The sequence below is a fragment of the Pomacea canaliculata genome, linkage group LG8, assembly GCF_003073045.1.
Source record: "Pomacea canaliculata isolate SZHN2017 linkage group LG8, ASM307304v1, whole genome shotgun sequence".
NCBI classification, from domain to species: Eukaryota; Metazoa; Mollusca; class Gastropoda; order Architaenioglossa; family Ampullariidae; genus Pomacea; species Pomacea canaliculata.
The window spans coordinates 2,409,488-2,437,255 of record NC_037597.1 but is presented as its reverse complement, the minus strand read 5'-3'; the positions used below and the strand labels follow the sequence as shown (position 1 = coordinate 2,437,255).

The 27,768-nt window shown below is 39.0% G+C and overlaps 1 protein-coding gene across 10 annotated transcripts in view; it reads left to right on the top strand.

Annotated features, from left to right (window-relative positions):
• Positions 1 to 27,768, top strand: part of LOC112569989 (ryanodine receptor-like) — a 108,871-nt gene that overhangs the window by 20,634 nt on the left and 60,469 nt on the right. For 6 of the 10 annotated variants that reach the window (XM_025248125.1, XM_025248124.1, XM_025248122.1 and 3 more), the window contains exons 21-55: positions 420 to 524; positions 867 to 970; positions 1,740 to 1,826; positions 4,492 to 4,651; positions 6,062 to 6,135; positions 6,260 to 6,351; positions 6,968 to 6,997; positions 9,209 to 9,293; positions 10,077 to 10,197; positions 10,828 to 10,927; positions 11,847 to 11,930; positions 13,798 to 13,856; positions 14,015 to 14,079; positions 14,340 to 14,444; positions 14,691 to 14,810; positions 15,252 to 15,454; positions 16,308 to 16,412; positions 16,858 to 16,926; positions 17,714 to 17,952; positions 18,130 to 18,354; positions 19,144 to 19,493; positions 19,892 to 20,075; positions 20,324 to 20,410; positions 21,032 to 21,218; positions 21,956 to 22,037; positions 22,170 to 22,291; positions 22,613 to 22,688; positions 22,895 to 23,074; positions 23,296 to 23,445; positions 23,886 to 24,001; positions 24,680 to 24,735; positions 25,454 to 25,552; positions 25,705 to 25,803; positions 26,727 to 26,988; positions 27,199 to 27,472. In XM_025248125.1, the coding sequence (XP_025103910.1) occupies positions 420 to 524; positions 867 to 970; positions 1,740 to 1,826; positions 4,492 to 4,651; positions 6,062 to 6,135; positions 6,260 to 6,351; positions 6,968 to 6,997; positions 9,209 to 9,293; positions 10,077 to 10,197; positions 10,828 to 10,927; positions 11,847 to 11,930; positions 13,798 to 13,856; positions 14,015 to 14,079; positions 14,340 to 14,444; positions 14,691 to 14,810; positions 15,252 to 15,454; positions 16,308 to 16,412; positions 16,858 to 16,926; positions 17,714 to 17,952; positions 18,130 to 18,354; positions 19,144 to 19,493; positions 19,892 to 20,075; positions 20,324 to 20,410; positions 21,032 to 21,218; positions 21,956 to 22,037; positions 22,170 to 22,291; positions 22,613 to 22,688; positions 22,895 to 23,074; positions 23,296 to 23,445; positions 23,886 to 24,001; positions 24,680 to 24,735; positions 25,454 to 25,552; positions 25,705 to 25,803; positions 26,727 to 26,988; positions 27,199 to 27,472 (4,556 nt within the window). The remainder of the gene's footprint in view (positions 1 to 419; positions 525 to 866; positions 971 to 1,739; positions 1,827 to 4,491; positions 4,652 to 6,061; positions 6,136 to 6,259; positions 6,352 to 6,967; positions 6,998 to 9,208; positions 9,294 to 10,076; positions 10,198 to 10,827; positions 10,928 to 11,846; positions 11,931 to 13,797; positions 13,857 to 14,014; positions 14,080 to 14,339; positions 14,445 to 14,690; positions 14,811 to 15,251; positions 15,455 to 16,307; positions 16,413 to 16,857; positions 16,927 to 17,713; positions 17,953 to 18,129; positions 18,355 to 19,143; positions 19,494 to 19,891; positions 20,076 to 20,323; positions 20,411 to 21,031; positions 21,219 to 21,955; positions 22,038 to 22,169; positions 22,292 to 22,612; positions 22,689 to 22,894; positions 23,075 to 23,295; positions 23,446 to 23,885; positions 24,002 to 24,679; positions 24,736 to 25,453; positions 25,553 to 25,704; positions 25,804 to 26,726; positions 26,989 to 27,198; positions 27,473 to 27,768) is intronic. The other 4 variants (XM_025248132.1, XM_025248127.1, XM_025248129.1 and 1 more) reach the window with 3 other exon arrangements.

Here is a 27,768-nt window from a genome sequence, read left to right as displayed (position 1 = left end):
TCCTTGTCATTTATACTGTACTGTTCATGTGTTAATCTGCTTAGTCACTGGAAAAATAGTACTGGTAGATGGGGTGAGAATCATATTTTCAGGTTATGGAAGTGTTGTGTACTGTGTGATATCTGGTCCTGATGGCAGAACTTTGAGACTTTTAGCATAGACACAGATTTTAGACTGAGGGCTTATAATTAATCACTTTTGTCATTTTATGCAAATACCCTGAGTTACCTGTATGGCAGCGGTTCTCACAAGGGGGGCGCGAAGGTGGTCATTTTTTTCAAAGTTTCTTATACCGGTATTAGTGAAATTAGCTTACATTGCTAGCTAAGGGGGGCGCGCGGACGTACCCTTGTTTGTCAGGGAGGCGTCACAAGTAAAAGGTTGAGAACCGCTGCTGTATGGTGATGATTGAATTTCAGATTCAGCTGCCAGCATTCATTGAGAATGTGCGGGACAAGCTGGCTGAGAACCTTCATGAGCTGTGGGCAGTGGCCAAGGTTGACCAAGGCTGGTCTTATGGCGAGGTGCAAATCATTTGCTTGTCATGTGTTCTTATTCTTTCAGAGTAGCTATATGCATTAAAAAGATGTTGATGTTGAGAGTCAATTTTTTTCAAGCATATATCTGACCCCAGTTGACTTGAAAATTGCTTTATAGATAACACTCATAATCTGTGGCAAATCTGATGTCTTCTGCCTTCCTTGCAGCACTCATCTCTTTAGGGTAGGTAATCTGAACTTCGATTTCATAATATTACTCCGATAGCTGTTTTGCTTAAAGCATTTTACATTTAGTGGAGACATCTCTAGTTAGCTAGAAAATAATGCAGCATCTGACTCTCTAATAGTTTCTTTTGACTTCTTTAGACTCGTGATGTTCAACACAAGAAAAATCCATCCCTGACAAGCTTTGAACGTCTGCCTGTTACAGAGAAGAAATATGTCATCACTGTTGCCTTTGAGACTCTCAGGTTAAGCAATATGTGCTCATATATTTTAAAGGTCTACCAGACTACAATGTTTCCCCAAATGACTGGGCTGAGCTCAGTGCAAGATATTTCCCCAAATCTGAGTAAAGTACTCCTGTCAATCATCATTAAGCACATAAAGAATAAAAACCATGTCACAAAAGTTCATAAATGTTACAGCCATTGGGAAAGCTGAAATGTTAAGATTTTTCAGATGTAAGTTTTAAGATTTTTTGTGAACTTGGCCAAATCATTTCAGAAAAAAACAATTTGGGTACAACTTTACTGCACTAGGAAGCAGATGCTAGAAATGAAATATTTTCTCAAAGATAATTAAAGATTGAATGAGTCAAAGACATAAAGAACTATAGGAAAAGACTGTAGGAGCATTCTCTAGAAAAGAGAGGAATGGGTCATCTTATTGTATAAATAAACAGTTTTGTCTTTGTTATGACTTTAGGAGGTGCTTTAATAGTTCTTTTGTAATACAATACTTCTCATTTGTTTGGAATAGTTACCCATTAATTAAAAAAAATAAAAAGATAGACATTATACTTTGTAGATACATTCTTTTGTTCTTTTGTTTGTTTGTCTGCTTTTCTTTTCAGCCTAGAAGTAAAATTGCATGTGTGTATATAATCTGTCAAAGATTTAAACCATTCAGCTATATGAATGCTAATGTTTGTTGTCTTCTTGTTCCTAATCACCCCCAGTGGAGCATATGGCCGCAAAATAACATGTTGTACATGATAGTAAATAATTTTTTTAACAGAACTCTGTTGGCTTTGGGCTATCACATTACTGTCAACATTCAACAACAGCAGAACAATCGTCTGAAAATGCTGAAGCTGGGAAATAAGTGAGTTTGCAGGCACTGAAATGACTCGTCCAACAGCTTTCTCTTTTCTATTTCTCTTCCTTTTTTATAGGTTTGTAGTATTGCCAGTATTGTAATATATCAGCAGTATTTTGCAATATTTAATAACATTTTCAGAGTCCACAAATTTGTGTTATTCAAATCATCCTTTATTTAATTGAATAAGTGCTCAGAATTTGAATTGTGGTTACCTGGCAGAGCGGTAGACAAAATTTTCAGGAAATGTAGGCTTGTTACACATCTAGAGGGTACCAAAAGCATTAGTGTGAAGTTTCAACGGTGCTGTATGTTAAATTGCCTTGTCAGCTTTAGTCCTAATGGCTGTACTCTGGGCAACTGATTTTATTTTAAAAAATATTTACTGCTGTGTTGATGGCAAGTTATCAAACCCTTTAAAATGTCAGGCAACTATTTTTAAGCTGTCAGGCATTTGAAGCAGTTGGAAGCCATCTTCATAATGTGTCAGGGCTATTTGCATCTGGAACAAGCATTTAAGTTTTATATTTCATGGAAACAGCACTGTGTAACTGGGTGGCTGAGAGGCCAGTTGGTTGGCAGCACTGGTGTGCAAGTTTGTGTTGTCCAGTGGGGATGGAGGAGACCATGGGGTGAAGGATTTTGATGTACCTAATCTCCTACTAGGCAGACCCCAGCAGAACAGTCCGTGTAAAAGGGGAGAGAGAGGTGCAGCCTGACACATCAGAGATAGGCTTGTGAAAGGACAAGACCTGTCACAACACTGCCAATGGATCACCATCTCAGCCAGAAGCCCAGCCAAAGACTTTGTGTTAAGTTTATCTAGAGTTTGCCCTGCTGGGTGGGGGAAACAACAGTTGCTACAGGCAGGCAATAATTAAGCAGTTGCCATGACATAGATACAAACAAAATACAGCTATGCATTAAGCATTATCTTCGTAAAGTGTGCACAAGTGTGTGCCATGTGGTAGGTGACCCAGTTACATAACAAGTCATGCAAAACTAGATTACCTTGTGCTGTATACAGGGTTCCCAGGTCCTTGCAAGGTCCTTTTAAGTCCTTTTATATTGAATTTTCGCCGAAAGGCCTTTTAAGTCCTTTTATTTGCCATGCGGTCCTTTCAAATTCTCACACAGGTCCTTACATTTTCTCTGTGACCCTTTTAAGTCCTTTTATCGATAAAATATTACCACAAATTTATTTCCGGAGTCGACTTTGGCGCAAAATACCGACGATTTTTTCGCCGCATGTTTGGTCTACACATCTGTACAACACTAGTTGCCCTTCCGTATTCACAAAAAACACTCTTTTTTCAAAAGGTCTTAGAAACTTACTCTTTTCTTGAACTTTGATCTTCTAGTACTACTGTGCATAGCTCTATTTCTCTCTCTCTTCCCGTTTAGAGTGTGTGTGCGAGAGAGAGACACGTGAACTAAGACTTTTGTATTACACCAAAGAATGGCTTTCAGGTTTTGCAATTATTATTACTTAGATTTCTAGAAAACTTGAACATTAACAGTGTATGTTATCACGCGCTAAGACACTTTTTAATTATCTAATCTAAATATGGCAGACAGGCATCAAAATTAACTCTTTGATTATTTATTACTAGAAATACATGTATTTGAGAACATAGAGAAGACACAGATTCATAAATAATACATCTTTCCGACCACACAAGAGAAAAACTTAAGCATTGATGACTGTCACTTAGGTCCTTACGAATGCATGAAAGGTCCTTTTAAGGTCCTTTTTTGGCACCATCCCTGATCCCTGGGAACCCTGTGTATAGGACTAATGCTGACCTTATACACAGCAGTTTTTAATATGATAATATGACAGACTGATGGAAGCTCTTTCTCCATTAGATATTAAAAGCTAAGATGTTCATGAGCTTTTGTTTGGTGGCTTACATTATGTTGTTCTTGTTCACCTATTATTGTCACACTTAAAGCCAGTTTTTGAGATGAAATGCAGTCATCTACAAAGCATCCAAAGGTCTGTGCAGCTCGGTGTTGAGGGGCATCAGCTATGGTCAGACCTTTGCCCTCAGTTCCTAAGGAGCTACACTCCTATAGGCTATGCTTTGTGGTTTGCTCCTCATCTTCACAGAAGCATGTTGGGGACCTAATTTAGCTGACACAGTAAAGGTGGTGCTTTAGTCTGTTCTGAGCAAGAACATTGTCACAGTCTAACCTGGATATATGGTGGTAGCTGTGTGGTGGATAGGGAGGTCTGTGCAAAGCCTTGATGATGGTCTTCATCTCTGCTAGGCTGACTTTATTTTTGTCCTGCCTATCTTCAGCCTCTAGTTTTGCCAGCCTGCTCATTGCCTTCAACGCCACAGTGGGAGGGTACTCACTGCAGTACCATTTTTAGAAACTGATATTTTTCAGTGCTGCTGTCAGCTTAGATAGCCAGTTATTGTTGGCGGCTTGCAGAAGACAAGCATCTGTTAGGAGCAATGCTTGTGAGTCTACTCAAGCTGTAAAGTTTTTATTATAAAATTATTATATATGAAAGCTTATTTCACATAAGCTCTTATAAACTACAGTAGATGGTTATTTTTTTCACACCAGATATTACAGTCCATTAAAGTTAGTCAGTAATCCTTTTAGGTCTGTGTTTATTTAGTTTCTTTGGTGGTTTTTTTTTTTTTTATTTTTGCAGCTATCTTCAGAGTAATGGGTACAAGCCTAGTCCCCTTGACCTTTCTGGCATCACACTAAGTGAGAAGCTTGAAGAGCTGGTAGAACTTCTGGCAGAGAATACCCACAATGTCTGGGCCAGAGACCGCATCAAAAATGGCTGGACATATGGCCTGTATGAGGTGAAATATCTTTTTACATCAATGTAATAGTATAAATGAATCCACAAATTCATGATGACATGAATAATTTACAATGTAGACTAATTATTGTTGGAATTACCAGTAATTATAAAGTCAGTCAGTTGTACCTTGACCAATACAGGTTGTAGTGGAGAACACAGTGATAAATGTGGTAGCTGAAAAGACCCGTCAGTCACTCACACCTGTTTTGGGTGATACTGAGCATGTCCTGCACAGGACGACCTTCATACTCATAAGCCAGTTCTCTGGCCATTGACCGCCCTCCAAGGTACCTTAAAGGACAGTATTCAGCAAGTTGTCCTGCCAGGTTCTATTGCCAAAGCAGACTATAAGCTCGTTATGCTGCTTGACTTATGCAAGTTGGAGTTCCTCATGTCCAGGTGTGGCAACCACAATTTGCACAAAGTCATTAGTTTTATGTTCTCTGTACAAGAAGCACAGGTGATAAGGGGCACCCTTGATGTACGTCTACTGTTATGTGAAAGAAAGCTCCTATTTGGGTATTCAGTAGTGATGTACACTTGTGATCATACAGCATTTGATGACTTGGATGAGATCTTTGTTGAAGTTGAAGATTTGTTCACCTATGTTCCTACCTGGTCTAAAGCCACCCTGTTCTTCTGCTAGCAGTTCCTAAGTGGTGGTGCTTATGTGGTTCTGTATTACTTTCAGCACGACTGATTGGGTGGCTGATTAGGTTTTCGATTCTGTAGTTCTGGCACTGTTTGCTGTTTCCTTTTTGGAAAAGGTTTGACTGGTGACTCCTCCTTTCTTTGAGCTATTATTTGCATTCCCAGACTTTTTGACACAGAGCAGTGAGAGCCTTTGCAGTTTCATCCTTACCCTACTTGAGCAGATCTGCTGAAATGTTGTCAATGCCAGGTGACTTTCCTCCCTTTAAACCATAGATGTGTATAGGTGGACTGCTGTCTGCCTGAGAAGACCAACGCTTAACCTCTTGCGAAGTTCTCTGCTCTTAGTCTCGGCAAGTCTAAATAAAGAATGTGACTAAACAGGAAGCTTTGTAGTCTCATGCCTCGTTTTAGTAGTTAACTGGAAAAAATCGTCTGCCAGCAGTCCAGAAATACAAGTTCATTCTTCAAACTGCATACTGTCTTTTTTTTTTTTACCTCTTCTGGTAGTTCTGCAGGTTGGCTAATTCCAGTCTGGTTGTTTTGAAGGATATTAGCATCTGTCTTCAGCTGAAAGTTGTGCAGGTCTTTTCAATATTCAGTCCATCAAATTTAAGAGCATATTCAAGAACTATGTTGAATAATAATAATAACACAATAGTATTTGAATTGAAACATGCCTATCCCTTACAATAGAAACTTAAAAAATAGTACACTTTTTCAACCTGCTTCGTATGTTACCTGTTATCCTTTATAGGATCCAGTACACAAGCGCAGTCCTCACCTTGTGCCCTACAATAAAGTGGATGAACACATCAAAGTTGCAAACAGGTAAAAGGAAAAAGTATAAAAGAAATTTAAGTTACATTTAAATTGTTGCCTTAAAACTTCAAATTTGATCTGAACTCAGGGCTATTTAGAGCCACCTCATGAAAGCAAATGGTCTGTGCTTCAGGGACACCTCCAAGGAGGCTGTGAGAACACTGATAGCATATGGATACACCATCGAGGCCCCAACAAGCGAGACAGGGGAGAGTGGTATGACAGGTGTGTTGCTTGCTAACATCAGCTGCCACTAACCTGCTGCAGGTTGTGGTCATAATGGCATCTTCTTTTGCACATCTTTTTTTTATCTGTTGTTATTTCATGGTGCATAGGAGGAAAAAGTTTTTATTACAAGCTTTCGATTTTCTTTCTTTTTCAAGTGGATACTAATGTTTTGTCTGGTAATTTTGCTTGTTTTTTTTGTTTTGATTTTCAGCAAGTATGATGATGTCTTTCTAAACCAGAGTTTATAATCCCATCATTTTCAGGACTACTTAATTTTATAAATAAAAAAAATGTGATTATATCAGAGTGAGAATTTGACTGTCTTGTATGCTTTCTTATCTTTGTAGCAATCATTTAAGTAAGTGTATGTTTGTCACTGTATCTTGTCCTGCTTGCATCCTGCTTCTGTCAAGTTCTGGTCATGGTGTTTCCCAGGCAAATTAAAAATCAAACTGTCAACTATCAACAGTATTGGACAGAGCTTGTGATAAGCTTGACTTCAGATCTTTCTCAAGACCAGCTAACAGGTCTACGCCCATGGTGATAAGAACAGTGACAGAAAACTGTAATAGTTATTGAGTAGCAGTCTCTTTCTTTTCTTTTTATTTAACAGAATTAAGGCGCCAAAAATGGGACTGGGACTGTAAGTATATGTTGCGAAGACGCCATTGATTAGCTCTGTGTGTAGGCTGTTTGTTCTTCCAACAAGATGCTTCCAGAAATAATGTCCCTGACAGTGCAGAGCTTTCTCTTTTCATCCAGCAAGACACTTTCTGCTGAGCATGGACTTTAGGAAGTATTCTTTCCTCTTGGTGGCCCTATCCTATCTTAATCAGATCAACATCTCTATTTAACCACAAGAGTAGTATCCTTTAGATAACTCTTATCAAAAGCAACAGTTATTTAGTCGGCCCTAATCATAGCACGATCAGACAAAAACCAAATCTACCACAGTTTGCCTTGGTTTGTTTACTTTTTTGTGCTGTTCGAGATGGATCTGTTTCACAAGATTCATACGTTGCATGATCAAGGTCATAGTTAGTGTGCATTTCCCATTCATCCACTGCATGATTGCCCTTATTCTCTTATTCTCTATGGGGCATTTATACTTCAAAAGCACATTCTTGGTATATATTTGAGAACAGTATCTGTGAATATCCTCTTCGTCTGTGCTGGAAAATGAAGGCCTTGATACTTCTCACCTAACCCTCACCTCCGCCCAAGTACTTATTAAGATAGCTACTTGCTTGTCTGTAGGCAGAACATATATATTCTAATATTGATTGTTGCATCATTTTTAGCTCTATTGCCAATGACATTGTAAGAATCAGTATTTATTTTGTCTTTGTGAAAATATGATGTGAAATCATATTGTATACCTTTTAAATGAGAAAGCGTTCTTGTAAATATTTACACAAATACAGTAAAACATCAAATTATTCTAATCTGCTCGTTCTAGGTTTTTGTTAATGTTCCCTACTGCTAATCCAGATAACACATCGATCGGTCAATTCCTACACTTAATTAGCACACACCGCCCAATAAACACTTGTTCATTCATTCTTCTGCCACTTTCCTGTATACATGATTGTGGTGATGTGGAGGGCCTTCCCAGTGGTCATAGAGGAGTACCAGGCTTCAGCTGGTCTTTTAGCTACTCTCTACTACATGTGCATAGACCATTGATCTTCATTTTAATCGTTGATGAATTCATACTCGGATGCAAAACAAGTACTGTAGGGATTTAGATCTCCTGCAGCAGCGTGTGTCCCCTTCCATCACCCCTAGGCCATAACTGCTTTCCAAAGCAGAACCGTATCTAGCGACAACACAAGCATTTTCACTTTCACACCAATCTTGAGAATGTACTGCCAAGAACAGAAGTCACCGATGAGAAGGAAGTGTTACAGATAGACCTACACACCTCTAGGTGTGTCATGCTGGAGCAGTCACTATGCCAAGACCCTTGTTATAGCAACTCTACACCCGCAGCAAGGACCTGTTTGGGCATACCTGTTTGGTTACATGTTCATGTGGATCCGACATTGTACTTTGCATAATCATGTCGCCAATGTATTGTTCTACCTTTCTGTTATTTTGTGATGATGACAAAACTTCTTTGTTGTCCAGTGTCCTGCTATCTAATTTGGCAAACCAGTACAAATTTTAGTTAAACACTTATTAAATATGGTTATACTCTGTTTCTCTGACACCCACAATCATCATATAATTTTCAGGAGCATTCATAAAATGCATGGTTGAATATCAGGAATATAGTTTGTGTGTGTGAGTGTGAGAGAGGGGAGCATTCATGTGTTCTTCTTGAGTTCTGATTTGTTGCCCTTTTTTTTCCATTAGTATGATTGGGTTGTATGGTCAAATAAAATAAGTCCTCCTCATTAAATGTTTTTTAGTCCTGTTTCTTATTACTTTGATAGTAACATATTTACGTTCTGTAGTGAAACCCCTTTTTGTACTTTCATCAAAAGATAATACATATATCTCAAAAACTCTTGTTTCATTTGTGTATAACTCTATGGTCTTATACTACTTCTTTGCAAGACTTTAACTTGTGTTGATTTTCTACTTTTGTCATTTATCACATACTGTGACTGGAATACATTCCTTTATCTTTGTCTTAGAGTGTATTCAGTGACTTAAAATCATCTTTGGCATACGTTTGGGCCCTAATGTAAATTTGAGATGACCATTCTTGAACCCATTCTTGAAATTGATGAGATATTCTAAGACTGTTGGAAGTTAAAGGTTTTATTAAGTAAAAAATCTGCACCACTACAGTTTGTTGTTGAAATTTACTTTTCTTGCAAGGTTCTAATGGCTGTATTTTCTATAGCCCTTACCAAAGAGACTGCAGACAAAGCCAGGCGCTCCAGAACTTATCGGGCAGAGAAAACATATGCTGTCACCAGTGGCAAATGGTTAGTTTGTAGTTTGTGTTTTTGTTGATATTTATATAATATATTTGTGTAATACACAAACATTTTGGAGAGTGATGTCCATTTGCTTGACTGACTTGAGGGGACTAGCTCTCTGTGTTTGTTTCCTTTTGTTTCTTTTAGTGCCTTACAAATTTTCATCATGTATGGGGTCTACTGAATACTTTTGATCTGTGCTTTTATTTGTGTTCTACCACTGTTCTGGACTGTTTTCTTCAGTCTGTGCCCCATTGTTGTCTTCTTTATCATCTACCGCACTATTACCACTGTAGGCACTGTTACTAGTACATTTACAAATCACAGCTGCAAGTCAAAAGACAAAAAAGAAGAGAAGGCTAGAAATGGATATAGTGGTATCACCACTGAGCTGTAATGACTGCATCTATACTGATGGCATCGACCTTCTTCTCAATTTAAGAACTTGTAGAACTCTTTGTTTTGAGACGACTATTATGTCTGTATTTATATTTTTTCTTTGTAAAGCACTATGAGCCTTTGATGGTGGGGTAAAGCACTATATAAATTCACTTTATTATTTTGAGTTTGCTTCTGTTCCTTTGTCCTTAACATTCTTGAGTTGATGTAAGATGTGAAAAGTATTGGGAATATTTTTGAATATAATGAAGTAAAGAGTTTCATGTCACAGAAATTGCAATCTGGAATGCCTTGGGTTTAACAGGTGTGCCTTTGAGTATTGAGACAAAAGTGGCTTAGGAGGCCAAAAGAACTGTCCTGGCTAGAGATGTGTTCATCTATGTTTTACAGGTACTACGAAGTGGAAGTATTAACTACAGGTGACATGCATGTTGGATGGGCTCGGATCTCTGCAGACCCTAGTGCCCAACTTGGTTCAGAACCAAACTCTTATGGCTTTGATGGCTACATGGTGAGTTTTCTGAAACACTTAGAGAATGCTTGGATCCATCATTATTTGTGTAGATCTATTTTCTCATATCTATGAATGAATTACATGCCAGGGAAGTTGCTGAGAGGTGGAGGTGAAGAGACATCGTAGCTACTCAGTTCCCTTATCAGAAAATCAGGGATACTAAGCAGTGAGAATGGACACAATCACTGGTCATATTCCATCTAAAAGAGAGGAACATTAGGAAGTGCCAGAACTAGTGGATAATAAGTCTAATAAGTCTTCCAGGAAAAGTTATGGTAAAGGTGATTCAGAGCTACCTCACACTGATCATGGAAGAACAGGCACTTGCACATTAAATACACCACCCACACATGTTAGTTCTGCTACTAATTGCATACAAGTTAAGGAAAGGCATCCAATAATTAGTTTTGACTCAAGCAACAGTGAAGTATAGAGAGGCTTCTGCCTTAGTGTAGAAGCTGTTTCTTGGTCAGGATGTTCTGGCCTAAATATGTCTTTACTTGTCCCAAAAAGGTATGTGATAAAATAAACTGATGTTTGGGTGTGATTTGTTAACCATGACTTTGCTTAATTGCATGCATCACTACATGGAGACTTTTACAGATAAGTTGCATTTTGTTTGGTCAGGCTCGCAAGTGGCACATGGGAAATCATGAAGCCTTCGGTAAGCAGTGGCAGAAAGGAGATGTCATTGGATGTATGCTGGATCTCCATGACAACACTATCTGTGAGAAGCATTTATTACCCTCAGTGTCTTGAAAATAGTCTAGGATCTAGTTATTTCAGTTTTTTCCAGCATTATTCATGGAAACTGATTAAGCAGCAGGAAAGGGTGTGAATGCAACAACCACAAGTTCAAATTATTGGTATGTTTATTCAGTACTGTTACAAATATAACAACAGATTCTAAAAGAAATAAAGCTTGTAAAGATTTACTCTGTTGTGTGTAAATACTAAAATAATAAAGTTGTTGCTGTTCCCAAATGTTGAAATGACAATGGTTTCTTTTTTTTTTTTTCTTATTCAAGGACAGAATGCCACCAATATGTTTCCTGCCCTAAATGAGATATATAGCAGTTCTCATACTGATAGTTACCAGACCCCAGAATGGGACCCCGTAGTGTCAAACATTGGCAGTGTCTTCTGTTGGCTTATTTTGTCAAATTAGCTGTTGGTTTTATAGAACGCCTCTGTCTGATAGAATCTGATGGAATGAGCATCATTATAAGACTGCATATAAAATGGCATCATATTAACGATCAGTAAAGAATGGGCATTACAAGATTGTGTAGAGGGTGACAGCAGAACAAATGAGTGGAGAGAGAGGCGCCAGGGTTTTGCATCAGGGTTAGAGGAGACAGATTTAGAAGAAGATGAGAATAATTGGAAGAACTTGGCACATATATAAAAGTCAATAGAAAGCAATTTCAGCCAAAACATAACAGTAGGTTAGATCAAGATAGAATATTAGACATTTGAAAACTTCTAAAGTTGTGCCTGTCTGTAGGGATGGGGGTTTCGTATGTGTGTGGATAGAAAACACCTTTCCAGCAAAGAAGAGAAGTGCTGCTTGTAGATAGCAGCTACATAATGTCTGTTTTAGTGCTTAGCCAGCTAACCTTGCCTTCTAATACATATTATTTTAGCATTCTCTCTCAATGGTGAGCTGATGATGGACTCCTTGGGCCAAGAAATTGCCTTCCGCAATGTCCAGACTGAAGATGGAATTGGTAAGAAATGGAAGGACTTTTCAATAGTACATAGTTTGAGTACAACGCTTTTCATCAATGATATTTTTGACAACACTCCAAGATTACCATTTGTTGAACATTGTCACAAACCAGTCATGTCTAGGCCAGAACAAAGCACAGGAAATTATTACAGAGAGAGAGAGAAGATGAGAGTGAATCGAAGTCTTAGTGATGCAAATGGCAAATGAGGTCATTTTTAAGCTGAGGAAAAATAATAGATAACTTAATAGAAAAAAAAAGAGGTTTTATCGATAGAGAGCTTTTTTTTTGGGGGTGGGGGATAGTGTTAGTTGATGTCCAAGAGAGAGAAAGAGATAGTCTGCCTTTCCTCATCTCATACACCATCAGAGACAATGGTCCCTGAAAAATTTGACAGCCATAGGCAGCTTGTGTGAAGGGAGTCCTGTTCATCTAGAGTGCAGATCATTACTTGCTGGCACTCACGGTCTGGTTGAGGCAAAAAGAAGTAAAGTGTATTGCTGAAGCATATTGTCGATGGCTAGTGAAGAAGTGATGCTTGCTAATGCTGGTCAACCATTTCACCACCACTGTCATTCTTTGCCAGCAGCTAGTGATGCGAGGCAGTGGTTGGTGAACTTCATTGTACCACTGGCCCAACTTCCTATCATCTGCGCCGGTGGTCCGGTGGCATAACGGTTAACGCCTGTCACCAATACAGTGAAAGTTGGCTGTCCTGGGTTCAGCTCTCATCTCAGGCACGCTGTTCTTTCTCTGCAAGTGACATCTGTTTACAGGGCTGGCTGCCTTGCTGTGATATAACCTTAGTTGCTGGCTCAGGTTAAACACCAATACCCCCCCTTCCCATCATCTGCAGGAGATGGCTGTTGAATCATCAAGAGGCAGGTAGCCAAGTGGCAGTGTCATTTCTCTCTATAAGAGACTGAACTGGTCATACTGCTATGGTGAGACTGACTGGTGATAATAAACATTCACCATAAGCAGTCCTCTGTTTATAAACAGATATGTTTCATTTACTCATCCATTTGGAGTTGTCAGCTGGTCAGCTGCAGTCATGTGGTTATGAAAAATTTCTTATATACATTAAGTACTTGGGTGCTGGAATAAAAGGATTTTTCATTTTTAAAAATACAAAGTAATCCATATTCCTTGGCTTTGCTGAAAACATTTGAAAAAACAAAATTGAAAAATTGTGACATTCCCAGGGTTTTTTCCTTTCTAACTTCTTGGTTATTTTATGGTTATATTGGAATGTGTGTGTGCACATGTATGCATGCATTTGTGAGCGAGAAAGAGAGTGTGTATATAAGAGTAAAGGTGTATATGTGTGGTAGAGGCTGGATAACATGCCAGCTGAAGGCCAATTGATCAGTAGTGTGGACAGGTAGCGCTGATAGACGCACTGGTTTGGTTTGGGTTGAGGGGGGATGGAGGGGGCCGTGAGAGAAAGAAGGGGTGGCCATAATAAAGCATATGCACCTATACTTTTGAACTGTCATAGATGGCCACACTCCTGTATCTGGTGTTGAGTTGTCAAGTTTATATTTTTTAATTATTAAATACGTGTATTCACACACACACAGACACACACATTTTTGCATGTCTCAGTTTATGAAATTTTGTGGTTTCACTTCTCTAAATAAGATACTCAGATGGGTACAGCAGACAGTCTGCAGATAAGGTTATGCCTCAGCCAAGTGTTTAAACTGGAACCATTTAGGCTTTTACACACATCTTTTGCACTCCAAGAAGGCTTATTGTGATTTTAAAGTTGCTTTTTGCATTGTTTTTTTACTTTGCTATTTTTTTCGTTTAATTGTATTCAGTAAAAGGATGCTTGAGTTGGCAACCCTGTTGTTTTATGCAGGTTTTGTCCCTGCCTTCACACTAGGGGCTCTTCAGCAAGCCAAAGTCAACTTTGGACAGGTGAGATCTTCGGTATTATGCAGACTGAATTTCATTAGTTTGCATAATGGGTCCGCATGAGCATGAGATTATTCCTTCTTTTTACTGTCATTTTGCATACTGGAGACTTAGGAATGTGGGATGATCCCCTTCTTTGACTTGATTGCCACATTTTTCAGGATGTGAACACACTCAAGTACTTTACCTGTTGTGGTCTGCAAGAAGGTTATGAACCTTTCTGTGTGTAAGTAATGTCTCACGTACTACTTCTTTTGTGTGGGGCAGATTTTGAGAGTACATTGTACAAATTCCTTGTGTGAGAGAGAGAGAGATGGAGAATGTGTGTATATATGTTTGTAGTTCTCATGTTAATGTCATTGTAAAGAAGATAAAACATTAAATGATGTAGTCTTTTATAGGAAACAAAACAAGTATTTTGCTTGAGCCTTTGTATCCCAATCTTTGTCTTGAGTATGTATATATGTATGAACACTGGTATTTCAGTAACATGGTGAGACCGCTGACTTTGTGGTATGGCAAAGAGCAACCCCTCTTTGAGACAGTCACAGCTTCTCATCCAGAACTGTCTATTGCACGCATTCAGGGAGGGTGAGCTTTCTTTTAAATATCAGCAATAAACATTGTCTCTGCCTGTATGCTGATGCAAGAGAAAGAGAGAGATTGTAATACACTGTGTAAGAAACAAGATAAAACAGTTTAATGTGTCATAGTGACAAGTTTAGGAATGGGGAGAATAAAAAATTTATTTATCCTTTTAAATGACTCAAATGTATTGACATTTCCCTTTTATAATGTTTCTCTAAAACTTACTAAAGATGAGAGGACATTTTGTAGGAACAATGCTGGCCCTTGCTTGAAGGTCTCATCCAAAACATTTGGCACCCTTGAGAAAGTTCATCTGGAATACCTGCGTCTCAGTCTTCCAGTCAAGTGCAAGGATGTCTTTACTACCAGGTGAGTTGCACTCAGCACTTCTTAACACTTTTCTGCACTGACACTAGATAACTATCTGCAGGTAAGTACAGCGTTAGCCACCAAAATGTCAGCTTTCCTATTTTATTGTCTTCAGGCTTACATTTGAATTACATTAAGGTGTTTGAAATCATTGTTCTTACACCAGAGCAAAGACAGACAACATGAATAAGACGTTTTTATAAGAACTCCCATCATAAAAGTTTTTATTAAAGTTTAAAATGGACTTTTGAAATTTGTATTTTTTTGTGGGAGGGGAGTGGCCTTATTCCCCATGTTTTCTTCACCCATACATGTTTTCCACCTTGCTTATTTCACCACATTTTTGTCTCATGCTCTTCCCCCATGTTATTATGTTTCCATGAAACAAATTTGGATTATTATGTATTAGTTTTAAAGAATGTCGATATATGGTCTCTGCAGCAAAGATAAACAGCTGGCACAGGCTGTGCTGGAGAAGCGCCTCAACTTGGAAAACTTGCGGCGCCGAGAAATGGACGTGGAAGAGGAAGCCTCAGCAGGTGGGCACGAGTCCCGTGTGGAAACCAGCAGACACCTGTCTAATGCTAACCAGACTGCTAACACTGTCCGTGCCTTGGTCCAGCACGCCTTTAAACTAACATCAGGTGATCTCTTGATGCCTGTTGACCTGCACCCTGCTATGCTGTGGCATGGAGGCAACCTGTTGATGGTGTGCTGTGGCTTGCTGTGAGTGCCACACTAGAGGGCAGCAGCAGCTTCAGTCCCTTGTGGCAGCTGTATGCTTGAGTGTTTCAGGCTCCAGTGCAAGTAGTGTGTGTCCAAGCTCTGGCCTGCTGTTGTCTTGCAGTGGTGTGGGCAGCTATGGCTGTGGGTGGCGGCCATGGTGCATGTGAGCAAGGCTCACTTTGTTTGCTTTGATGGTGCATGTTGAAGAAATGCACGAAACTGTAATCTCCCAATTGATAATATCCCCCTTTATTGGTTTGTTTTTTTCAGAGTTATATTTTTTGTACCAGATATTGTCATGGTGTAAACCTTTCTCACTGTGCTACTGGTGTCAATTAACAAATAACTGTGACAAACATTGCCACTATTAACCTACTATTCTTGCATGAATTGCTGTGTCAATAATATAAATATTTGTTCCTATCTTTGACCTTAAACTTTTGCTTTCTTGCATTAATACTGTACTAGCTACCTGACAGGACATCATTCTTTATGTGTGCGTGTGTTTCTTAATAATTGACATAGAGTAATTATGACTAAACATGGTTGTTAATTCATTGCTTATTGTAACTGTACCGTTGATTAGGAAAGCTAACAGATACTGTATTTATAGCCAAGTGACCAAGCATGCCTGTTGGTTAATAGTGTGCTGCAATTTATAAACAAACTCAATGACTTTCTTTTCTCTGTTACTAATGGCATGCCTCTTTATTATGTACTTTGTGCAAAAACCAATCACGACTGATGTTGAGGCTATGCACGCCATGACAGATGTGACACGGTTGGTTACCCAGGAAAATGGCTTAAGTTTTGAGCATGATTCCCCACCCCACAACATGATAGAAAACAGGATTGAGGAGACCATTCCAGAGGCAAGTGAGTATTCAGGGAAGAGTGCAGCTGTTGAATACTACTCTGACAGCAGATGGTATTAATGCATTTGGCACTGTTGGTTCTATCTTGTTTTCACAGCCCACACTGGGATCGAGTTGACATCATCGAAGGACAAAAGAGATGAAAGAGTCCCGTGTAATTTCTCTTATTAAACACAACATCCTATAATACATTCAACTTTTTTCCACATGAACAGACACAAAAATAGACGAGATTCAAACTGATCCTACTCTGTAGGAGATTCTAAGCAGTTTTATTTTTGCCTTTAGAATCCCTTTAAATGTTATTAATTCTTTTCAGTTTGATGCTGCACTCCTTCCTGGTGTGATGAGTTTGTTTATTTTAAAATGTGGATTAATACAGACTTAGTTGTTCTTAGCTGATTTCCTTATCATTGTGACATAATAGAAATGTCTTTTGCTGTCAGATGAGGAAGACTTAAGTGTCAGCACAGGGGACTTGGTGAATGGAGGACCAGATCTCACACTCAGAAAAAGTAAGTCCCATGCATCAATGCAAATGCTTTGTCACAACTGAGCATGCTATAATTCAGTTCCATTTACTTGTCCTTTATAACTTTGCCACTTAGCAAAAGCCACTGTAGTGAACATTGTGATCTGTTCAGTTCTCTTGGGGCAAGGGGGTTGAACTGAACTGAACAAGAAATTTGCCATTCCTCAGGACAAGGTGGCATCACATCATGTGTTGTTTGTAAATAGAATCATACCTCTCAAATGGTGGTGACAAATGATTTTACTTGAGTACTTCAGGCAGTTTGTCACTACTTGTGACAGATGTGCCTAGATAAAGGAGCAAAGCTAACCCTAACCCTTATATAATTAGAACATAACAATGTCATAATGTCTTCATATTTATTGCCACTCATAAAGTGTGTGTTTTTAAACAGCATTTCTTTTGTCAGGCCATTGGCTTGATAAAACTTTCTTTTAACTGGTAGAGTTCACTGGTAGAGAGATGTGTAATATTGTGTGTATAAGGAAAAGGAGTGAGAAACATTTAACTGGTAGAAAGCAATAAAAAATAATATAAAGAATAGACTGCCAGTGTGACCTTGATATTGTGTGTTATTTATTAATTTTTGTTGGTCAAAAGATGTTTTTAATGGCATGTGGTCTTTTTTTAATTTAATGGCCTACTTTGGCTATCTTTATGAAGCATGTTTATGGGGTTTGGAGAATACCTGGTGGGTAGGTTATTTTACTTTTTGGCTCTTGGTCTCAGTGGATATATGTTTCATATAATATACACAATTATTTTCTTAGCAACACACCACAGCTTTATGGATGATGAGCAGCTAACAGCATCTGACAGACGCAAGACCTACCAGAAGAATATCAAGTCAGGCAAGGGACATTCGCTTGATGACGCCAGTGTGGCAAGTCATTCAACAGGTGGTCTCAAGGCGGCTGCTAGTGAGTCACAGCTCAATGAGACTGACTCCTTCCTGTCTCCTCCTAAGGAGAAGCGTACATCATCCAAACTCTCATTGCTGGCTGACAAGGTAAGCAGGGAGGTAACCTGGAATATGCCTTACCTGGTGTGACGATTGTGTTTGTTGATGATACCCAGCATTCCTTGATTTGCATTGCCATGAGCAGTCCTTTGTTGTTATGTTGATGTAATGCTTCATTCATTTATTTAGTGTATTTTCACCTCATTTTTATATTTTCTTATTCAGATGCTGGACACAGCCAAAAATATTGCAGAAAAACAGAACAAGAAGACAAAATCTTCTTTTCCAACAATTTTCCGGAAGACCAAGTCCAGAGACCCTTCACCTAACAGCACAGGCCGAGCTCGTTCCACGGAGTATTCCAGTCTCGACCGTAAGAATGTGTCAGCCAGGACAGGACACCTTGACCGCAAGAAAAAGTCACCCACTAAATCAAGCACCATTCCTCCAGTAAGTTCCCTTTGTGGAAGGACTTTCTAAATCAGCACCTTGTCAGCTTGTGAATGATTGTAGTCACATATTTTGTTACAGTCACAGTCATGTCAGGTTAATCTTTAGAAATGTGTCTTAATGACATGAGCAGATTAGTCTTTCTGTTAATAATTGATTTTGCAGCCAAATCGATCAGTCTTATTCTTTGAGCTGCAAGCAGATATGGGTCATGGCACCATAAATTCTGTAGCCAGACTGATCTGCTTTTCCCGACTACAAGGCTTACTAAACACTGTGGCTTTTGTGAAGCATAAGCCATTTTTCACAGAGGATGATGATAAACATCTTATTTTAATAATCAAGTAATCATAATCAAGGTATTAGTCATACAGCAAAAGCTTTATGATAGTGGCAAGCAGATGATTAAATTGCTGTGCAATGCACATTTTCAGGCCAGTCAAGTAAACAAAACTATTCTGTCCACAGTATTAATATGCTGACGATATGAAAAGATCATGCTTCAAGGCCACTGTACTTTGTTTCTAAATAGCGTTGGTCAGATTGTGACAGACTATAAGTCTTGATATACGTGTTCAACTTAACAAAAGTATAAATGCATGGTTGTCTCGTCTATATCATTTTTTTTTATTAACATTAAAAAATAACCATTAAATTTGTAGACTGTTTCTGAAACGTTATTGTAGTACATGTATCTTTTCATTTTTAGGGTACCCATGAATTGCAAAATTCACACCTGCTTTAAAGTTGGGGTCATGAATTAAAGTTCATTATTTACGCTATTTACAGGTGCGTGTGACAGGGCTTGATGGAGAAGATAGTGCAGATGTGGATTTGGATAAGGACCTCATTCCATATGAGTTCCAGGATGCCATGGAACAAAGACCTGGTTTTTCTCAGTTTTCTGAGGACTCAGACTTTGGTCATTCTGATGCTGAATTAAATGAACTTAATGCCATAGCAGAGCAGATTGAGGAATACTCCTACTTTGTACGCATTTTCCCAGGACAGGACCCAGCTCACGTGTGGGTAGGGTGGGTCACACCAAGCTTCCACTTTATGGATAAGAGCTTTGATACCAAGAAAGTGCGGCATGTGGTTCTTTCCACTCTGGACATGGACTACAAAATGAAGGCCAGGTCAGTTATCCCAAGGGCAAATTATTGCAGTGAACTGCTTTATTGGTTTTAGTTTACAGTCTTTGGTTCATTTTACCCCTTAGTGACATTAGGGTCAGGTGATGCAGTTCCTTCAAACCAACAAGTTTGTTGCCAACAACAATTTGAAAACAAAGCACTAACCTTATGTATTGGAGACAGAACATTTTAAACCTTTGAACCAGTTTTATTTTAGCTTATTTACTTGTTTACTAACCAATACTGTTGACTACACTTTTCTGAAATGAAATCTTTCTTACAGAGAGAGAAATTAGACCAAAGTCAAAGCTTCTGTAAGTTTCCAATATCATTATAAAGCTAATTGGATCAGTACTGTTTAAAATATTGCTTCAGTTTGATGTCTCATAATCTTCCTACAGTGTGAGCCGCAAAAATTGTTACATCATGTCAGCTGGAGATCTGCAACAGCGCTATGCTGATGCCAATCAAGAAATGTCATCCAAACGGTCTTCACCTGGTCTTGTGATTGGCTGCTTCATAGATACAGCCACAGGCACTCTGAGTTTTACAGTCAATGGCAAAGAGGTGGCCAACAAATTTCAGGTAACTAACAGATTTGAGACTTCAAATAGCCAGTTTCGCAGCAAAAGAGATTAAATTTTACCTCTAGGTGAGATCTTTACATTTATTTAGTTGACATCCCTTAAGTACATTTGAGATTAGATGGAAAACCACATCATTTTTCACTCCATAATTAATTATTGTGTGTGTGTGTGTGTGCGACTACATTATTTTAAAGATAGTTTGTGCATTACGTAACTGCTAGACTGATGCAAACTTCATTATATCAGATGGAGCCAGGATCCAAATTATATCCAACAGTCATTTGTGAGCCTACAAGCAAAGAGATGTTCCAGTTTGAACTGGGCAGCACTAGGGTAAGCAGACATCCAGTAGTCATCTCACAGGCTTCGTGTTATCATCTTATTTTGTGGTCATCTCACAGGCTGCATGTTATCATTCTGTAGAAATCTCAGCCTGCCTGTTATTCTGTAATAATCTCACAGGTTGCATGTTATCTTATTCTGTGGTTATCTCACAGGCTGCATATTATCTTATTCTGTGGTCATCTCACAGGCAGCATGTTATCTTATTCTTGAAATCTCTGTAGTTTAAAGTGGCCAAAATATACTTGCTGCTCTGTTTTACCATTTTACTATTGAGTAAACTAAATCTAGTAGCCATAGGGAACTATCAAGTATTTCACCATGTTTAGAACATAAAAAGCCAAATTTGTTCCCTTTTTTTAACCTTCCCCAATAAGTTAGGTACATTCTACTTTGGAATTGACCACTCTTAACCACAAAGCCACAGAGTTCAAATTAACTCTGCTGAAACTTGTTTTACTTTTGTCTCCTACCAAAATGTCTGATGCACTTTGTAATCACAGGTAGTGATTTTCTCTTATAGCCAGGCACTAATCTGGTGACACATGGCAATTAAACAAGCTGTGTAGTCATAAAGATGATTTTATATATATATATGTGTATATTTTTCAGACCACTCTGCCTCTATCAGCTGCTGTCTTCCGTGGTCTCAAGACACTTATGCCTAACTGCCCACCACGCCTTGATGTTCAGGTGTTAAAAAGATCTCACTGGTCACGTGTGCCCAACACTTGTGTACAGGTGTCCACTCTCAAGCTGTCGGACATTCGGGGCTGGAGCATGATATGTGAAGATCCAGGTGTGTGTGTGTGTGTGTGTTGGGTGTTGGATATTTGTGTGTGTGGGGGTGAGTAAGAGTATGTGTGGGTGGGCAGGTGGGCATGCATTTGCACGTGCGTGCATGTGTTTCACCAGTCTTATTATTCTGATCTTGTTGGCAGAATGATCTTAGACAGTCTGAAGCCTTATTGATGGTCTAGAGACATTGGAAGTAGCTATGATCTAGACATGGAGAAACATTAGAGATAGCTATGGAATGAAAGTCTACAGACACTGTAGGCAGCTGTAGACATGTGATCAAGAGACATCTCAAGAGCAAATTTTAGACCAGACGTCTAGGAATAGCTATGGATCAAAGGTTTAGAGACATCAAACGTAGCTATGGACGGAGATCTAAATGCATCAGAGGTCTAGATATATCTCAGGTATCTGTGAACTAGGAATTAATGGATGTAGTAGAAGTCCTTATGTTTGTTTGAGATGCAGTCCCTTAGTTTGTGGTTAGCAAGATGCTTTGGAGATAGCAGTGGACATCTGGTTTATATCTATTGTCTCTTGAGAGTTGCTAGACCTATTTTCTTTTATTTGTACAAGTTGTCGAAGAATCCTGTCAAGACATAGTTGATAAGAATAAAAGGCATCCGAGCATACAGAGATTGTAGCAAAGGTAAAACATTAATGGGATTTTTCTAATATTTTGTTGTCGTCTATTTATATATGTGTGTGTATGCGTGCGTGTGCGGTTTGTTTTAACAGTGGGTATGCTGGCAGTCCACATACCAGATGAAGACAGATGTCTTGATATCCTGGAACTCACAGAACACTCTAATCTCCTGGAGTGAGTATCTCATTTTTTTGTTAAAATCATCTCCTGTTCCATCTGTGCTGTTTTGTGTACAGTTTGTGAGATTTTAAATGCAGGTTGTGATTGTTTTAACAATTGTTAAATGGTTTTGTTATCACTTTTCAGTTTCCATGCTAAAACACTGGAGTTGTATCAGGCAGTCTGTTCCCATGGCAATCACAGGGTGGCTAATGCTCTGACCAAACATGTAGATGAGCTACAGCTGATGTACTGCATCAAGAGCGAGTGTGAGTGTAGAGATATATAATCAGCCATCAAGTGAGAGTATAGAGATGCGTAATTAGCTATTAAGAGCGAGTGTGAGAAATATAAAATGGCATCAGGGAAGTGTGAGTGCTGGTGATTAGATGATTCATTTTATGAATTTATACCTAGAAGCAATGTAGGTTTTCAGATGGTTATAGCCAACTGACAGTTCAATGTTTGGCTGCAGTGGATGGCCTTTCTTTAATCTTGTAGTGCTATTTATATTATATAATAAATAAGGAAAGATTTAAACTTAATGTTAATGTTATCTTAATAACAAATGTGTACATTCTGACCACCAGTTATGCCAGGCAAACTTCGTATGGGTTTTCATGACCTTCTTATTGCCATGCATCTGGATTCACACACCAGAGCCAGGTATGCATAGTGTGGTTTTTTTGTCATTTCTCAGTACAAGTACTAGTATTGTTATCATGTTTAGCTGTATAGCTTAATTCTATTTTTGAAGCATCAATACTAAATCTACACATAAAAACACTTTTAAAAGTAAAACTTAAATCAATATGCTGTCTGTATGATAGGTTTGTATTGCTGTGAATTTCACTGAACAACTGGCTGTGTAGGGTTATGACACAGAATGAGTACATCATTCCACTGACTAACACCACACGCACCCTGTCATTGTATCGGCGACTGAGTCCTGCCTCAGACACACACAGTATCAAGCACCAGATTCCCAACATGGAGGACAGCGTTTCCATACGTCCTCAGCTGGCCATTACTGAGAAGCAGATTGAAGACAGGTCAGTGGTGTGATAATACTGGGCACTACTTTTGCCTTTACCACCAAGCATGCTGGGCAAACTTCAGTGATGAGGCTGTAGTTTTGCATTAATAAAGACAGCACATGAGATTAATTAGCACAATATAGCAACATCTCTGTCATGAACGGTCTTTATATCTTGTCGGTGTGGTGTTTTCTGTACCTGTAATAGTATTAGCACCAGATAGCTTGTGATTTCAGGGTTCAGAAGAATGGCCCAGAGTCTACTGCACCTTATTTTCCTGTGGATCAGCTCAAGTCATTTGTCATGGAGTCTCTCACTACAGCTATGGAGAAGGGGGCGGCCCACATCAGGGACCCTATTGGTGGCTCCAATGCCAACCTCTTTGTGTGAGTTTCCTTATACTTCTTTTTGCCTGCATATTATTGTGTGTCTTGTTCATCTCTTTTAAAAGATCTGCTTCTCGCAGGAGGGGCAGATTTCACCTGTTTTTACCTTCAGGCCAAGATGAGGCTGACATAACAGCATAGATGGTAGTGCAGGTTGAGTTTGTGTGTTCTGTGTTCATTGATAAACTTTGACCTATTGGGAGACGACAGCTGGAATTTGGTAGTTGTTACTTCACATAGTCTTTAAAATACTCAAAGAAAGAAATTTTACCACTAAATGGTATTTTGTTTGATATGTGACTCAACAGTGTTCATTTGTCTGTGTTGACAGTCATGAAAGGTTCATGTCACTTGGCTAACAACCATAATGTTCATATGACTATTAACAGGTAAGCAGAGTTTGTCCGACTGTTCTTAAAATGTGTCATGTTTATTTTTAGCCCCTTGGTGAAGGTGTGTGACAACTTGCTGGTGATGGGTCTTCTGAATGATGAGGATGTCTACCATCTCTTGTGCCTGCTGGATCCCAGTGTTTTTGATCCTGATCATAGTAACAGTAAGCACTCTGTAAAGGGATTACAATGAGTACAAGGGATATGAATGCAACAGAGTGTAAATACAACTTGACAAGCCAACATAACAACTACCAAGAGATGACCACCACAGTGAAAGAACTCAACCACCAGTTTAGAACCGCTCAAAGCATGTTTTAAAATCAAAAATTAAGGACATTTTAAGTATTAAAAACACTTTCAAAATATAGCTAAAATGCTCCTTCAGCAAACTGAAATGACTTTTTCTGCTATTTCTTCTTTAAAAACACTTTTAAGTGTTGGATATGTTGTATAACTAGCCTCAGGGCTAAAATGAGACATTTTGGGGAAATATACATGTGCTAAAGAGGATACAGAAGAGTAGGGCTAAATGTAGTAATGATCAAATGGCTTGAATTGCAAAGGAAGCAGAAAGAGGGTGACACATTTGAAAAAAAATCCCTTCGTTAATTCCTGTCTTGTAAATTAGTACATTGAAGTTCAAGGAACAGTGGTTGAAAATAAATCCTGTCTCCTGACAGGTATTTTTTTCATATATATATATTTTGGAAACAGAGCACACCTCCCATTTTAATTGCCCGTTGGGACTAATAAATTTGATTGTTATTGTTGTTGTTATTGTTGTTTAAAATATAAGCAAATGTAGGCTTTTGTACAAAAGAACTTTCTTATGTTTTCAGATCCCTCAGGCTTGGGCCTTCTCAACATGGTTTTAGATGAACCTGTCAAACTGGAGGTATTCGACAGATATTTTTAGCATCTCTACATATTTAAAAAAAGACTGTTTGTGGGGTTTATTCATTTATTAGTCTTGGTCATTGAATGGAGGACATGCATACAGCAGCTGACATGGCCTGTCAATCAGGCTTGTCTGGAGTAAAAGCACAAGCCACCTTCATTCTTTGGTCACCTCATGTCAACCTCCCTCCAGATACTTTGAAGGACAGTCTTTGACAGAGTTTTGTGCCAGATCATGTGGGCGATCCAGACCAGCCTTTGCTGCTTGACTGTTGCAAATAGTGGTGGGAGTGGCAATCTAGACATAAAGACAGCAGAAAAAAAAAAAATCCAGCAGCTGCACATCAGAAAGCCTCAAAAAGTGTGGTTGAGCATTCATTTAGTTGAAGTGTCCCCAGGCACAAGTGCTTAGTTTTGTTTATTCCTTGTTGCTCCCTTGAGGAACATAGGCCCGCAACAACACTTCGCCAGCAGACCTGGTTTCACAAGCGTTTAATTACATGAATATTGAGTGACAAGAATTTCTTCACATCAAGCTAGTAAGGCAGATTTATAGCGTTCTTTCTCCTTCTGTCCAGTATAATGTAAAGGCATATTCTTGACCCTCCTTTGTCAGGTGTGTGAAGTATCATACGTAGTAATCATTCTCTTAACAGTAATGCTGAATATTTTAACTTTTGTGTGACTGATACATAAGTGCTGTTTTTGTTCACTAGGTGTGCAGAGTACTGCAACACTTATGTGACTTCCAGCTGCGCCATCGTGTGGAATCCATTGTTGCCTTTTCAGACACTTTTGTTGCCAACAGTCAAAATGTAAGCATCATTAGCTAAAAAAATGATAACTGTGTGTCAGTGACCCATGATAGTTTTATTCTGTTATCCATAGACATAGACAATTTCATTATTTCTCTGGTTACCAGCTTGATCAAAGGAGGAATGTGAAGGTTACTTGTTTTGCTCAACAGGACCAACTGAGACGATACAACGAAATAAAGCAGGCAGACTTGCCATCAGCCATTACTGCCAAGAAAACAAAAGAGTTTCGTTGTCCACCACATGAACAAGTAGGTCTTGTAGATTCATAATTTTATTTGGTAGGAGGAAGTTTATTTGTCTAATGACTGGGTAAAAGCTCTGTCATACTTTAGCAAAAAAAGTTTCTTCTTTATATTGTACCAGATGACGGGACTATATGGAGATCCCTGGTTAGCCACCTTGGTTTCATAGTGAGACTTAACAGGGAAGACTTGCTGTACAGATTAACCCCATCCCTCAGCAAGTTATAGCAGAGTAAATAACCTTGCTTTCAGCTAAGGGACAGTTCATCTCTGGTTGTCTGTTCTTACCTTTATTCTTTTTTAAAGGTCCAGTGATTAAATAAGATGTAACATTTGTTCTTGATGTGGTTCATCCCCAACCGCCTGCCTCCACATGTTCTTCTTGGACCAGAGCAGCAGTTATCTTGCAGCAAGTACATAGTGCACCTCAGGCAATGAGACAGCACGTGTAAGAACTTGCTGGAGACAGCCACATCACAGACAACATAAGGTTTATCCATGTGGTTGAACACTGTAACAACACTGCACAGAAAACACAGTTACAAAAACTTGTCCTACTGGAACAAAAGCGAATCAAAAGTTGGTCAAGTGAGCTTCATTGGTCAGTTATAGGAAACTGGTCAAGTGAGCTTATTGGTCAGCCAGGGGGCAAAGGATAAAGAGAATAGTTGGTGGAATTTGTAGTCACGAGTCTAAGTTGTCCAATTGGGAGCATGCCGGTGGAATTAAGGTGGCTAATTGATTGATCTCCTTATAATCATTTTATGTGCTTGAAGAAAGATAATTTACTACCAAATATGGTATTTTGATGGAGGAATGGTAATAGATACAAAAATAGCATAGTGAAGAGCATTATCAAGTGCCAGGTAACTAACTGATCAGTGGGAAGAAATAACATAATTAGAACCTGCACTGAATCTGTTTTTCAGATGCGAAAGTTGTTGATGTTCCGCAGTGGGAATGAGGATGACACTGATGAGTGTCCTTGTCGGGAAGATATCCGTGAGTCTTTGCGTTCCTTCCACTCCAGCCTGTTGGTGCATTGTAAGATGCCAGAGATGATAGAAGAAGAGACTCAGCCAGAATCTGTGGAGCTACCAAAACCTAGTCTTCGTGAGCGCCTTATGGCTCTTGTTGGATATGCCAAACAGCTGGAGAAAAAAACAAGTGATGGCACAAAATCGCGGCCTGGTGTGTATTTTAATGGATACTCGCGTGATTAACATTTCATAGTAAAATCCTAGTAGCTATATCTGATGGGCATTAGTGTTGTTCTAGATGTGCAGTTTTCTTAAATCAAGTTGTAGTAAAGGTGAAACAGGAAGACACATTTTCTAGTAAGTGGGTGACCCTGACATGAGTGAGAATTGCTTGTGAACTATGTAGTGTTGTGTGTGGCAGACACCATGCAGAAACTGATCACATCCACCATGGTGCACTGGGCTGAAGAGACCTTTATCACTAGCCAAGAACTTGTGAGAGAGATGTTTAGTTTGCTTCATCGCCAGTATGATGGCATTGGAGAGCTAATGACAGCACTGGAGAAGACCTATGTCATTAGCGTCAACAGCCGGGAAGACATCAATCAGCTGCTAAAGGCCCTGGGCATCATCCGGTCTCTGTTGCAAGTGCAGGCTGGCCGTGATGAAGAGGAGCTCATGAAGGGCAGCCTCAAGTAAGAAGCACCTAATCACTCATCAGAGTAAAAGAAGCTTGGCTAATATGGTGGTAGGTGGAGATGAAAGTTGTAGATTAAAAAGGCAACAGGAAACAGCTTAAGGTAAGGATGACAATTAGAGAAAACAAAGAGTACAAAACTAAAAAAAAACCAGATGATTTCAGAAGAACTGAAAACAAATCTGAGTGTTAGCCCCCCACTACGGCAGGTTGGGTGAAAAGACATCACTCTCAAGTTTATCCATAATACTTTATTCTGCAGCCTAATTCTGTGCTACAATTAAAAGCTGTAGC